General features: G+C 33.9%; 1 protein-coding gene and 1 pseudogene across 4 annotated transcripts; both read left to right on the top strand.

Moving 5' to 3' along the window:
• Positions 1 to 811: 811 nt before the first annotated feature.
• Positions 812 to 6,228, top strand: LOC105170221 (uncharacterized; annotated as a pseudogene). The gene is made up of 10 exons (XR_016067191.1): positions 812 to 3,781; positions 3,917 to 4,103; positions 4,245 to 4,378; positions 4,492 to 4,604; positions 4,709 to 4,867; positions 4,977 to 5,064; positions 5,256 to 5,411; positions 5,572 to 5,651; positions 5,764 to 5,813; positions 5,994 to 6,228. The product of XR_016067191.1 is annotated as an uncharacterized LOC105170221 (transcript).
• A 1,439-nt stretch (positions 6,229 to 7,667) lies between these two features.
• On the top strand, positions 7,668 to 10,787 carry LOC105169959 (ATPase complex subunit). 3 transcript variants are annotated; one of them, XM_011090510.3, is made up of 7 exons: positions 7,668 to 7,883; positions 8,144 to 8,184; positions 8,284 to 8,347; positions 8,480 to 8,668; positions 9,248 to 9,319; positions 10,029 to 10,207; positions 10,305 to 10,787. In XM_011090510.3, exons 1-7 carry the CDS (start codon positions 7,734 to 7,736, stop codon positions 10,420 to 10,422), a joined length of 813 nt encoding a protein of 270 aa, XP_011088812.1. In that variant the 5' UTR covers positions 7,668 to 7,733; the 3' UTR covers positions 10,423 to 10,787. The 3 variants fall into 3 exon arrangements, with proteins under 3 accessions (XP_011088812.1, XP_020552249.1, XP_011088813.1); XM_011090511.3 differs by having other exon boundaries at positions 7,785 to 7,883; positions 8,279 to 8,347; XM_020696590.2 differs by lacking the exon at positions 9,248 to 9,319.
• The last annotated feature ends 2,300 nt before the right edge of the window (positions 10,788 to 13,087 follow it).

Genomic DNA, 13,087 nt, shown 5'->3' with positions numbered 1-13,087 from the left:
AAGTGATAATAACTACTCAATCGGAAACACGTCAACATATACAGTCTTTTGATTTGTATTTTGAGTGTTTTTGAGATAGAGAGAGAGAAATAGATATAAAATAAGTGTGTGTTGAAAATAAATGGTATGTTTGAATTTGTATTTTGAGGTAATTTAAAATATTTTAATATAAGTAGTGTAGGTTTTGATATTATTATTTGCGAGACAAAAATCACTGTTCATTATCAAATCATATATCTTTTATATATATTTTTATATATAAATATTGTATATTTAATGTTGTATTTTTTGGAGATAAAAATAACTATTATTGTTAAATCATATTTCTTTTATGTTATATATAATAAGTGTATATATATATATATTATATAAAAAGTTGAAAAATAAAAAAACACACAAATAAGGTGTAAAAAATACAAAAATAAATATTTAGTGTGTTTTATCTTGTCTCCATAAATGCCTAAACATGAAACCAAACATGGTGTATATTTTTATATGGGAAAAATGCAATTTATCCATTTATGATATTGTAAATGAGTAAATTATATTGTACGAAAGAAATATTAGCAATTTATCTTCCTGTTTTGTTTAATATGTAGCAATTTACCTTATTATATTTTTTTAAAATAAAGTAATAAATTATTTTATTTTAAAAATACAGGGGTTAATTGCTGTTTTTTTAATAATAAATTAATTTAATTATTTACAATATCATAAGAAGATAAATTGGATTAAGCCCATTTTTATATAGATTATGTGTTGATGGTTATGTTTAAACAAAAAATCCATTAGTTATTTCATACACATTTGATTAAGGTTGCAGGTTGCAACGGTCTCTTAAATTAAACTTAAGGTTGCTTGCTGCCTTACGAGGATGAAAATAGGCCACTTCGGTTCGTAAAATTAAAGTTGCAGCCGCAAACGACGTCGAAGCCAACGGAGAACGGATGGAAGGCGACAACGGAAGAGAAGAAAAATCGGAGGAGGAGGATCAGCCAAGGCCGAAGTACTAGCAAACGGGCGGTCAGCGCGCCGACGGTCCTTCAAGATGACTTCGCTTTTTGTGTTGCCGTTACCGAACGCATGACTGCTCTTTACTCGTGGCGGCTCCGTCCACATTCTGGATTTTCCCGGCAGTCAAGTGTGTTTCTCGTTCTTTTCCTTTATCCTCTCAGATCTCGTACTCTTTAATTATTTGTGTTGAGTTGTGAATTTTATTGCATGTTTAGTGCACATTGCCCTGAAGTTGGGAGGTTTTTGCGATGATCACGAACAGCATTGATTGGTTCCTAAGTGTCCTTTTCTATTTGGCATTTTAATTTCGTTGAGGTTATGATAATAAAGGTTTATTTTGAATTTTATTGTGAAAATTTCGGCATCTGGCTAATGGAAGCCATTTGAATTTTCTATTGCAAGTTTGTACTGCATATTGTATTAGCTTTACGTAGACGCGCCATGTGAGAAGGACCTTCTGAACACAACCTAGAAGCTGGTGCAACTCTTGCTGCTTTCGAACATGTATTACCTGAAGCTGGTGCAAGTCAATTGTTCACATAGGAGTATTACTATAAGTTATTTAAATCCTATCGCCTCTTGTTATCCATCAATTAGTGATTTGGTATAGAAAAGTTTGTGACTTCATAAGATGATGAATTGCTGATATTTTTTCCATTTTCTTTCTATACAAAGTGCCATACATTGTATATTTCCTAGAGTGTGCTTATATTAGTCAAAAAGTTTCAAGGTTTTTGCACCGAACAAGGTAAGATCAGGCAATAGCCGGAAGAATATTAAAACATCTATGCGATCCCAGTCACAATCGGTACATGCCTCCAAAATTGCAAAGCTTCCCCTCTTCTACAGCTGCTGATCCTGATATGAAGAATGTGTAGAGTCCATATTTCCATCAGTACTTCTTCCCAATGGGACGTCCTTAAAATTAGCAATAGGTAAAACCTTGCATAGTCAGATGGTCATTTGAATCTTGGCTATATGCTCCCAGAGTGGATAAATCACTAGGTGCATGGAAATAATTCAGTAGGTCAAGTGGAAAAATCATACTACTAAATGAGAAGCATCCATTATGAGAATAAAAGACTTTGAAGCAAAAACAATAATAGAGGGCTTGTAGAGACACTTTCCTTTAGTTGGTACTGCCTATGAGTGCACTTCATACAATTTGGGTATCTAATTGTTTTATTTTTCGAGTCAAATTATAGGGTCCTAGAGGACTTCATGCATGCTCTATTGAATTATTTACAGAAACCAAGTATATAAATAAAGTTGGAACCATGATTTCTTGATAATGAAAATGAATGTCTATCAAATATCAATACTAATGGTAATTAATAGCTGTTTCTATTTTTTAAACGACTCAAAAATTTTTTGGCTATTATATATGGAAATAATGAACGGCTGCTTTCATTCAGAAACGGGTCCTTATGATGCAGAAGCAAAAACATGATCAGTAGTTGGCTGGTCATAATCAACATTTATCCAAATTTATTATTTATTAATTATTAACGTTAGGAATTAAAGCACAGCACGAGAAAAAATAGATGAAAGAATTAATATATAAATTTACTTGCCTCATCCAGGTTGGGTAATCTAGATAAGAAAAAGAGAAGTGGGTAACGTTAATATCTAAGTGAGTATATTGCTTTTTCCTGTCCACATGATTTAGAGTTAAAAGTTTGGGGAAGTTTGATTATTTGTGATTTTTTAAATTCTTTTCCTGCATGTATATTTTATCAGCCGATTGTGCAGGTATATTTTAACTAAGCATAAAACTTATTATATCAAAGCATCTCCCATGAAGTTTACATAAAAAAAATTTTCATTCAAGAAATGGTGTCAACGATAAGATGCCTATATTCCAATTGAAGTTCTCGGTAGCAAATAGCATGAGTTCTATTCTTCTGTCCAAGTTTTACTGTTAATTTTATAACAAATGCAAACTTTTAGATGATAGTTGACAACTAATAGTTTTGGGTATCTTCACATTTATAATTTTAAAAAACACAACTAAGGTTAGTCCATGCGCTGCATCATTGCCTTAGTCATGAGAATATTCTGCATTCCATCAATTATGAAATGTATATAAATACATAGAGAATTTATGGTATTTCACATCCATGACACACACACTAAACCAATCCATTCAGGCTCAGCTAGTTCTTTTCAACTTAGATTTTAGTCTAGATAATGCTATTATTCTCCACTAACCATCTAGTAATCTTCCACATAGTATCTACTTTATGCCTGCCTATATATACAAGCTGCTTCAGTGATGTCCATTGAACCAAAAAAGAAAAGGAAGAGGAAGAAACCACCCCACCAAAATTTACACTTGCACTTGCATGATGCTGCTGCGTATTAGGTTATTTGTACTTTCGTTCGAACTCTACCCTCTCCTTCTTCTCCCATTGTTTTTGGAATCTGTTTCATTATCTCCACACAAAATCCCAAGGCTGAGTCCACATTATAAACAATCATTAATCTCTAGGGACCCTAATAAAATCTCATCTGCATCTGCAACTTCTGAGGATTTTAAGACATATTTTTACACTCAGACCCTTGATCACTTCAATTATGGACCCCAGAGTTATGCCACTTTCCAACAAAGATACATGGTCGATTTTAGAAACTGGGGTGGTGCAAATTCAAGCTCTCCGATTTTTGCATATCTTGGGGCAGAAGACCTCTCGACGAAGACTTAGGAGTAATTGGTTTTATCAGCGATACTGCCCCTTTGTTCGGAGCTCTTGCGGTTTTCATAGAGGTAATTTATGATATGACCTTCATATTCTTTATTTCCTATCACACATTCACACCAGAGAAAGTTTTTCCTTTTAAAAGTAAAAATTTGGGCTGTGACAGTTCTTACTATGTTTTTTTCTTTTTGTTGCTTCATTAGCATCGATTTTACGGAAAATCAGTCCCGTTTGGATCAATGGAAGAAGCCATAAGAAACAAAACCTTACGTGGATATTTCAACTCAGCTCAAGCCATAGCAGATTATGCGGAGGTTCTGTTACATGTGAAGGAAAAGTTTTCCGCTCAGAAATCTCCCAGTACTGTCATTTGAGGATCATATGGAGGAAGTAAGTTAAGAAATTCAATATGTCTTTTCAATTGAGTTAATTATCCACTTATTTCTCACATATGCAGCTTATATACATGTGTATATACATAATGTTTGTGCTTAAGCAATTCATATTCCTGAGAATCATTTTTCCCCTCAGTGCTAGCTTCTTGGCTTCGGCTTAAGTATCCACACATTGCTTTAGGTGCTCTAGCCTCGTCAGCCCCTATTCTTTATTTCGACAATATTACTCCACAAAATGGATATTATTCAATTGTCACCAAGGACTTCAAAGTACGTATTAATTATTAATTATTCATGCTTTTCATATATTTTTATTATCTAATATTTTCTTTAAAGTTCATGGGAAATTGTAGTATATTATATTGGGTTCCTATTTTTTGCAGGAGGCCAGTCACACTTGTTATCAAACTATACGAAAGTCATGGTCTGAAATTGACAGAATCGAGTCCAAACCCAATGGCCTCTCCCTCCTTAGTCAAAAATTCAAGACCTGCTCGTAAAATATCATACTTTGTATTGATCTAAATATGTAAATATATATTTATATATCCTCTAACTTTATCCTTAGTAAAGCAATAATTAATTGATTTTTTGGTTCAGGCATTTGAATAATTCCTTTGAGCTAAAGGATTACCTGGACTCAATATATTCATATGCTGCTCAATATAATCAGCCACCAATTGATTCAGTGAGAATGTTGTGCCGTGGCATTGATGGAGCTCCAAGAGGAACTGATGTTCTTGGCCGGATTTTTGCCGGCTTTTTACATAAGGAAGAAGAAAACTTACCTTTAGAGGACAATCAACGCACGGTTCCTTTATCCCCTTTTACTGTATTATCAATATCTCTACGTGTGATTCGGTGAGCTCGTCGTCTCTTCTAAAGGGAATGTCTCTTGCTATGATACAAATGAATACAATTATCCCGATGAAACCAACACGGGGTGGCCATGGCAAGTAAGTCATTATTTAAGATCTAATTTCTCCCTTTAATTCGAACAAATTATTTCCGTATTAATGAGGTCAAAGAATTGAAAATTAATCAAGAAAAAAGTATGATAATTCTAACTGTGACTTATAGTTAAAATACTGCATATTGTAATTATATATTCTTCGTTTGAGTGTTAGTTTGGTCTTGTTTCCATTAGACTTGTAGCGATCTGGTGATCCCTATCGGGAGAGGGGAAGATGACACAATGTTTCCAGCTGCACCTTTCAATCTAAATCGATTCATCAAATACTGCAAAGGCTTATATGGTGTCTCTCCTCGTCCTCATTGGGTTACTACTTACTATGGAGGCCATGTAAGTTTCTTTTTACCATTTCATTATCTTATCAACAAAAATTTGAAGTACCCCAATTGTTCTTATATATATACATATATGTAATAAATAATTATAGACATTGCAATTTATTTAACACCAAATTATTGCAGGATATAAAGTTTATTTTATTTTATTGCAGGATATAAAGTTAGTGCTGCACCGATTTGGGAGCAACATAATTTTTTCAAATGGTCTAAAAGATCCATACAGTAGTGGAGGGTAACTGAAATAGCCAGATTCTTTTATTTAATTTGGAAATATACTAATTTATGTTAGAGTTATATGTTTTGTTTAATTGCTTTTCACCCCCTTTCTTTTGAATCATATATAGGGTTTTAGAAGACATATCAAAAAGTATGCGCGCCGTAACAACAGTCGAGAGTATGCAATTTCAGATTTTGCTGAATTATGGATTCTTGAATTTAGTCACCAAAAAATAATCTTTCTCTCTCTTTCTACCCTTTATTATTTATTTTATTTCTCAGTGATTTTTTTTCTCTTTTATTTGATTGAGATGCCCCATCTCCACTATGTGAAAATGTTTATTCTCCTTTTTTGCAGGGTCTCATTGTCTAGACATACTTTATTCTACGAAAACTGATCCAGAGTGGTTGGTGGAGCAACGAAATGTAGAGGTTAAGATAATAAAAGAATGGATGAATACGTATTATGCAGATCTCCATGCCCTAAAGAAATAGTAGAATAAAAGGACTTGTTGAGTGAGGGCATCAAATTCCACAAATATTGTACTGCTTTATAAGAGCGATTCTATTATTTTGCACTAATTTTTATAGTATGCAGCACTTGGCACTTGATGTGGAGTTATATACTAGTTTTCTCTATCAATTAATAAGTTGTACTTATAATCTAAAATTTACATGTAATGTTAACTATTGTTTTCATTTATAAGGAGAAAGAAGATAATGTGTAATAATTGGTTCAGTTTTGCTTTCAAATGAAAGAATAAAATTAAGTGCATAAAATGTTGAACAAAATAAAATGTTATAAAATTATAATTCTACTCTTTAACTTTATTTTTTTTCCCCTTCTTGGGCACCTTCTGAGTTCTTGACTGTGATGCCATTCCTCTACGAGTCTACAAACAATCATTGAATTCGAATGTGTTCCACGCTTCATCTATAATACATAAAAAAGAACAGATGTGTATTGACGCAAATAAAGTACAAAAAGGAACCTATTCCGTGACATGAATTGATTATTTATTGTCCGACTCGCCTAATCCGGACCTGCATTGGCATTGTGGTTGTGGTGTAAAGTGGTGAACGGCGGATGCGTTTCCATTTTGGCTTTGTACCCCCCCCCCCCCCCCATTAAAGCCCTTTGCCACATTATTATGATGCTGAAACTTTTGAAGGCATATATGCCACCACAATGACAACAAAGCCTTTTCACGGTTAACCCATTTTCAGGATCGGTTTCTTACTCACTTGCCAGTCAACAACGTATTGATTCATTTCATTCTACGAGTAAGTATTCAAATGAATTATAAATTATTGAATAAAAGTAGACTACTAATACAATATATATATTTATATATATATATATATATATGAATAGAATGTTGTCCACACAAAATTTGGATTATGCAAGACAAAAAATATAGGACAAAATGAAATTTTATAAATTGAAATAAAAGATGTTACAATCTTTGAGGTAAATATTATTATTCGATTCTTCTCTTCAAATGTTGCTTTAGCTTATTCTTGAATTCGATGCACAAATCTCCTCGAAATTTGCATGAAAAAATTACTATCTTAAAATATGGTATCAAGACTTGAAATTTGATGCCAAGAAAAATGTGGAATTTTCACAATTGCAGCACATCGTTGTGCCAGAAACTTGCTTCGACTTAAGTTATTTGGATTTGTTGTGTTGTATGTAGTGACTTGTTACAATCTTGAGTTGTTGTGTTGTTTGTATGTGATGAATTGTTGTGTGGTGAAGGTCTTTTGGACTCACTTCTATTGTGCTTCAAAATCATGGTCTCACTAGTATAGATGAACTGGATTATTTCTTAATAGACATGTGCCTTGAAATATATAGTACAGATATATGGGCCTTTGTAAAAGCCCAAACCAAATAAATTCATATTTGAGCTGTCAACTTCTTTATTGGGCTCAGGAATATATTCGTTAACGAAGTGTGGGCTCTGGCAGGAGTTTTATGGAGCCCAATTCCTAATACTCTTTTCCATATATGAAAAATGAAAAATTTTGCAAGCAGCTTCAGAAGAGAGTTCAGACACAACACACACAAAGGGGGAGGAGAAAAACCTTGAAGATGCTGAGATTGAAGAGACTGATTGAAATCGCACCAAGAAGAAGTGTCAATGGTAGAAAATTGCTCAAAGAGGAAGTACAGATTTTCCCAGAAATCCCTCTACGAAGTCCTTCTCAATGGACTTCCAGTCGCTTCCTTGACATTTATCAGGTCGGTTGAAATTTTGCTTCAGGTTTGACCGTATGGACCCGTAGATTTCGCTTTCATTGTGGGTTTGATCCTAGAAACTAAACCCTGATGGGTTTTTGTATATTGTGGAATTCTGTTTTCGTAGTTTAGTTTCTTGTTCTTGTTCTAGATCTTTGGAAAGTGAACATGGGTCGACTTGAATTTGTTTTTGAGTGAGTTATTGTAAAGAACTTGGATTTGTGCTGTTTTAATGCGTGTCCTTTTGGTTTATTTTAATGTAGATGGGAAATAAGGACGCAATTGAGAGAGAACGAGCTCGGCTGTGAGTAATTTGACGTCCACCCATGTTCTTACACTTTGGGTTACGGAACTGCATTTGTTTAAATGTGAATGAAAAATGTTTATGTGTAATTTAGGACAGTAAAGATGAGATGAATAGGGGTTACTTTGCGGATATGTCGGAGATGAAGCAACATGGTGGGAAGGTATGTTGATGTAGTATTTATTGGACTAAGAGTTTGATTACGTTCGATGCTTAATTTAGATTTCGTTTTTCATAAAAAGGTGTTTGATTTTGGGGATTTTGAGGTTAAGTTTGGGATGGTGGTTCTATGCAGATTGGACCGGCAAATAAGATAATAATTCCAGCGGTTGCAGCTGTGAAGTTTCCTACAGTTGAAGTGAACTACTCAGATGGTTCTAGCCTTAAGCTGCCCATAACCTCTGACAGAAATGATGCCAATTTGTCCAAGTCAGATATCCCAAAAGCATCTTTAGTGTGTTTGTCGTTTCGGGCAAGCTCACAGGTGAGATTTGTGAATGATTGTTGTCTATTATGCCATGTTAGTGGATCTCACTACCAACATATTCCTCTATCCCAAAGAGAAAGGTGTTCGATATTTTTCGTTACAGTTAACTAATTGCAAAAAGATTGGAGAACATAGCTGAGAGAGTGAGGATGAGAGAGAGTAAAAACAGAATGCATCCTAAAAGCTGCCATAAAAAAATTTATTCCAATTATTTTGCTGCATGATGTTGTTCATGCTTTCCACCCCGTAACGCTAATTGGGATGTGAAAGAGTTTGATCTGCTGTTTAACTGTTGAAGTTCACATAATGTCTAAAGTTGGATGTTGATCCCCTCTTGCCATCTAAATGAGCAGATGCAAAGTAAAAGGAAATGGGGTTGCTGAAAAAGCAACTTTAGTTACAAGATTTTAATTAGTTAGGTGAATAGCTGAACTTGGTGAGAACAAAAGATCTATCTTTTTTTCTGGGTACTGAGGATGGGGCAAACAAATATTCCACTTAAAGCTCCCTTACAATTTAGGTGAAAATTGCTTGAAGATTGTGTTCTTTAACTTTATTTTTTTGTAATCCTGACAGCCTATGGTTGATTCCTGGAGCTTTCCATTCCTTAAAACTTTCAGTCATAGCCCTGATGTTCGGTTATATGAGGTATTGCATTTTCAGCTACTTTGATTATCTTAGAGAAGTGGTTACAATTTAAACTTTTCTTTCTTGGTTCCAATAATGAGTAAGGGTAAATATATTTTCCTCATCTTTGCTCAGCAGTAAAAGGACATTAACGTTTGCTCTTAATCTGTTTCTTGATTCACTTGGCTGCTTTAGTTCTATGAAATGTCGCAAGAAATTAGGGTTTATTGTCATAATCATATATAAGCTTGAAACCTGTTCTAATGAGTCAAATATAATTCATAAAACCCCTGGGTTCCTTTACTGTCGTGTCTAATCACTGCCATCCAATCTTTTTGCCTGCAACAGCCCTGGGAGTGTTACATATGGTGTCCTATTGTTGTCATTGATTACCACTGCACAAGAAACAGAATGCTCTCTTCTTTCTTCTTGTTCAGCAGTTTGTTTGTCCAAATTGACTCAAACTGCATAATGAGTGCTATTATCCTCCTCGCATCTACTAATATACCATGGCTCAGCGAAGCAATATATGCCACAATTATGCTGACTGTAAATGATCCTTTTCCCATTCGTCTTGCCCTCTAAACATATTACCATGACGTGAATGTGCCCCTGTCATGTTGCGAATCATTAACATGGGGGCCTGTGGCATATATTACTTGACTTCATGTTAGCATGATTGCGAATGAACTGCATTAATTCTTTTTTTATAATAGTTTCTCTTGTGTAGGTATCCTTCATAGATTCGTGGTTATTGACTCGCAGTCCTATAAAAAAGCTACTTCTCAAGATCATGAGGAAACAGAAGCCTGGTGAAAAGCAAGATGTCCTGCAAAGGCAGATTGTTTATTCTTTTGGTGATCATTATTACTTCAGAAAGGAGCTTAGGATATTAAATCTTCTTACAGGGTATTGATCACATTCTCCTCGGCAGATATCCTTTTCCAGCCTCCATTCAAAACAGCTACTTTTAACTGACATACTACTTATCACTGATGATCTTCAGGTACATTTTCTTACTCGACAGACTCGGTAGAATACGATGGCAAGGTTTTGGTTTGGCAACGCCAGATGAGTTGTCGTCACTTCTGTCCTGCACGTCCCTATTGCTGGAAGAGAAATAAGAAATACACTCAATAATCGAGATTGACTCTTTTGTTGAGCAAACAAGACAACTGCGAACTCTATCTGGAGACGGGTACTATCAGCTTTGCATTATGCATCATAATGTCAATTTCCCTAAGGACTGACAATATGGCCATCTTCGGTGAAATTTTGATTGTGGAGCTTGTATTTGATATATGATCCTATTACACTTTTGTTATCTCCTCCATCCATATTATACTTGAGTTACAGTGCAGGGGTATATCCCTTCACGGCACATGCACCCAGCATGGAATAATACGTTTTAACATGATATTTGTGCAATCTTCGTGTAGTATGCTTCCTAAGTATTAGAACCCTTACATATCAGAGTCAACAACACTCAGGCACAGCATTTCCGTGTTGATAACATTCTTTTCCCAGTCTTTGTGCTGGTTGCTGCATTCCTCACTGCAGGTTGTAGCAGGGACAGGGGACGGGCTGTCTCATGATTGGAAACACTCAACTCACTCACCATATCCAAAAGCGCGTAATCCCCATCACATGCTATTGCTCACAGATTCCTCTATTATACGCCTTGTTTGGTGTGGCGGAAAAATGCAATTCTTGGTTCTTATTCTGATTTTGTGAATTAATGCTCATGCCAAGCTCAATCCGGCTGCTAATGGAACATGCTCTTTGTTCAACTACTTCTCCAAATCACTCTAATTTTTTATGTAACAGTTGTTACTCAAATAAAATATTCCAGAATTAATTATACCGATACTTCTGAGGTTAAGTTTAATTACATGCTCTTTGTTTGCTGTAAAATTAAAGTTGTAACTACTACAGTTTCTTTCCACATCTTCTCACAATAAAAAAAAATTACACACAACTCTTTTTGAAATAAGTTACATTTACCCAATATTTTATAACAGTAGAGGATTTTTATACTCCATTTAAGCAAAGCCCAGAAAAATTATTAAATTTTTGAATAAAAATAGATGGGAAATTGGATGTGTAGAGTGGAATTTTGTGGTAGGAGTGTCCTTTTTCTTAAACCAGACAAAGTTACATTAATTAGATACCATAACGTAACCGGACCTCCAATCCCAACATTAGAATTTAGCAGCTCCCTCCTAATGTAGAGTGGACTTTAAATCCTTAATAATAAAACTTTTGAATTTCAATTTTTTTATAATAAATTCTTTGAATTTGTTTGAATAGTATTGAATTTAAATGATTTTAAGTTGTATTTGGATTGATGAGCACGAATTTGAAAGAAGGATTTGAAAAAATATTTCAAACACTAAATATAAAAAGAATTTAAAATTCATCCATATTTAATCAAAATATAGTTCAAAATTAGAGTGGGAGGATTTAAAATTTTTTAAATTTAAAAGTATTCAAAAACATATTTAAAAAATATATTATTAAGAATTTAAAATTTATTAAAAATTACTTTTCTAAATCATTCCTAAAAATCTAAATCTATTCATCCAAATGTACTTACTTGAGTGGTCCAAGAATTTGAAAAACTTACAAGTCAGAAACCAACCAGGCTAAGTTTTCAATGATATTTTTGCCCCTGTTCACAAGTTGCAATTTGGTCACCTACTTTTTGGTCAGAGCTGCTGCCTCTGCCTCTGCCTCCATTTTAGAAAGCAAAAGCAAGGGGGTTATTTTTGTAAATCCACCAAAAGCCAACCCCCCACTTTGCTTTTTATCCATTTCTTAGGGGCAAAGTGAAAGAGCATGAAATCAAATAATTGAGGCTGCACATTTTGCCAAAGTCTCCAACTCAATTTTTTTTTAAATTATTAATATTTTCTTGTAATTAACAAAATTAGAGAAACCACTGTCTCCGCAACAACCATTATTGAACGCAAACACACGACTCTCTATATACCGGATATTCAATTCAAATCATAACTACTATCCAACAGGTGAATCTATAGTTACAATTCTAATAAAACGTAAAATGAACTGAAATCAATTCTCAGATCAAATAACCATTTACTTGCATAAATAAACTTATATCTTATTCGATTCTATCCCACAATTTACTTTTAAAAACACAAGATCCATTTTTACTTGGACTACATACTTTAGTGATAGTGAGCACATTGGTGAGGTGGTAAGAACTGAAAAAGGTAAGGTAGTAGCTAGGGCTGGTATAAGGTTAGGGTAGTGGGTGAAAACTCCTCTCCTATCCTCTTTAAGGGTAGTGTGAAGAAGGTTCTTGGGTTGTGCTTTAGCATCTCAAAAGCCTCCCATTCATCATACTTGTGAATACTTTTTTACTAGGATTATGGGACACCCTCCTACTATTTTAAGACAAACTAATTAACATTAGTTTCCTCAATTACTACCTTTTTAATATTCACTATAATAATGCAACAATTGTTAATTTAATTTATTGAGTCAACTCATTAAATGGACTTCTATAGTTTGATATAAATTAATAGTAGTCTAATAATAATGAATTAATAATTATAATCAATTGAAAATAAGCAACTTCTTGGAGGGTCTTTGGTGAAATTTTTCTAGAAAGATCATTGTTTCTTATATAAGATGTTTTCGAAATTTAAAAAATTTAGAAATGTATGATGCGCTCGATACATTTATATAAAGAATTTCAACCCAGTCTAAATTAGTCGGAAATAAATAAATAAATAAAATTTCACCCAGTCCAAATTATAAATA

This window comes from Sesamum indicum, linkage group LG9 (genome assembly GCF_026168435.1).
Source record: "Sesamum indicum cultivar Baizhima isolate 11 linkage group LG9, ASM2616843v1, whole genome shotgun sequence".
Taxonomy (NCBI): domain Eukaryota; kingdom Viridiplantae; phylum Streptophyta; class Magnoliopsida; order Lamiales; family Pedaliaceae; genus Sesamum; species Sesamum indicum.
Note: the sequence above shows the minus strand (reverse complement) of the source record. Positions and strands in the feature narration are given on the sequence as shown.

Coding starts and splice junctions, on each gene's coding strand:
- LOC105169959 (XM_011090510.3), top strand. CDS start 7,734: ATGCTGAGATTGAAGAGACTGATTGAAATCGCACCAAGAAGAAGTGTC. Junction 8,669..9,247: donor CGTTTCGGGCAAGCTCACAG/GTGAGATTTGTG, acceptor TAATCCTGACAG/CCTATGGTTGATTCCTGGAG. Junction 10,208..10,304: donor ATATTAAATCTTCTTACAGG/GTATTGATCACA, acceptor GATGATCTTCAG/GTACATTTTCTTACTCGACA.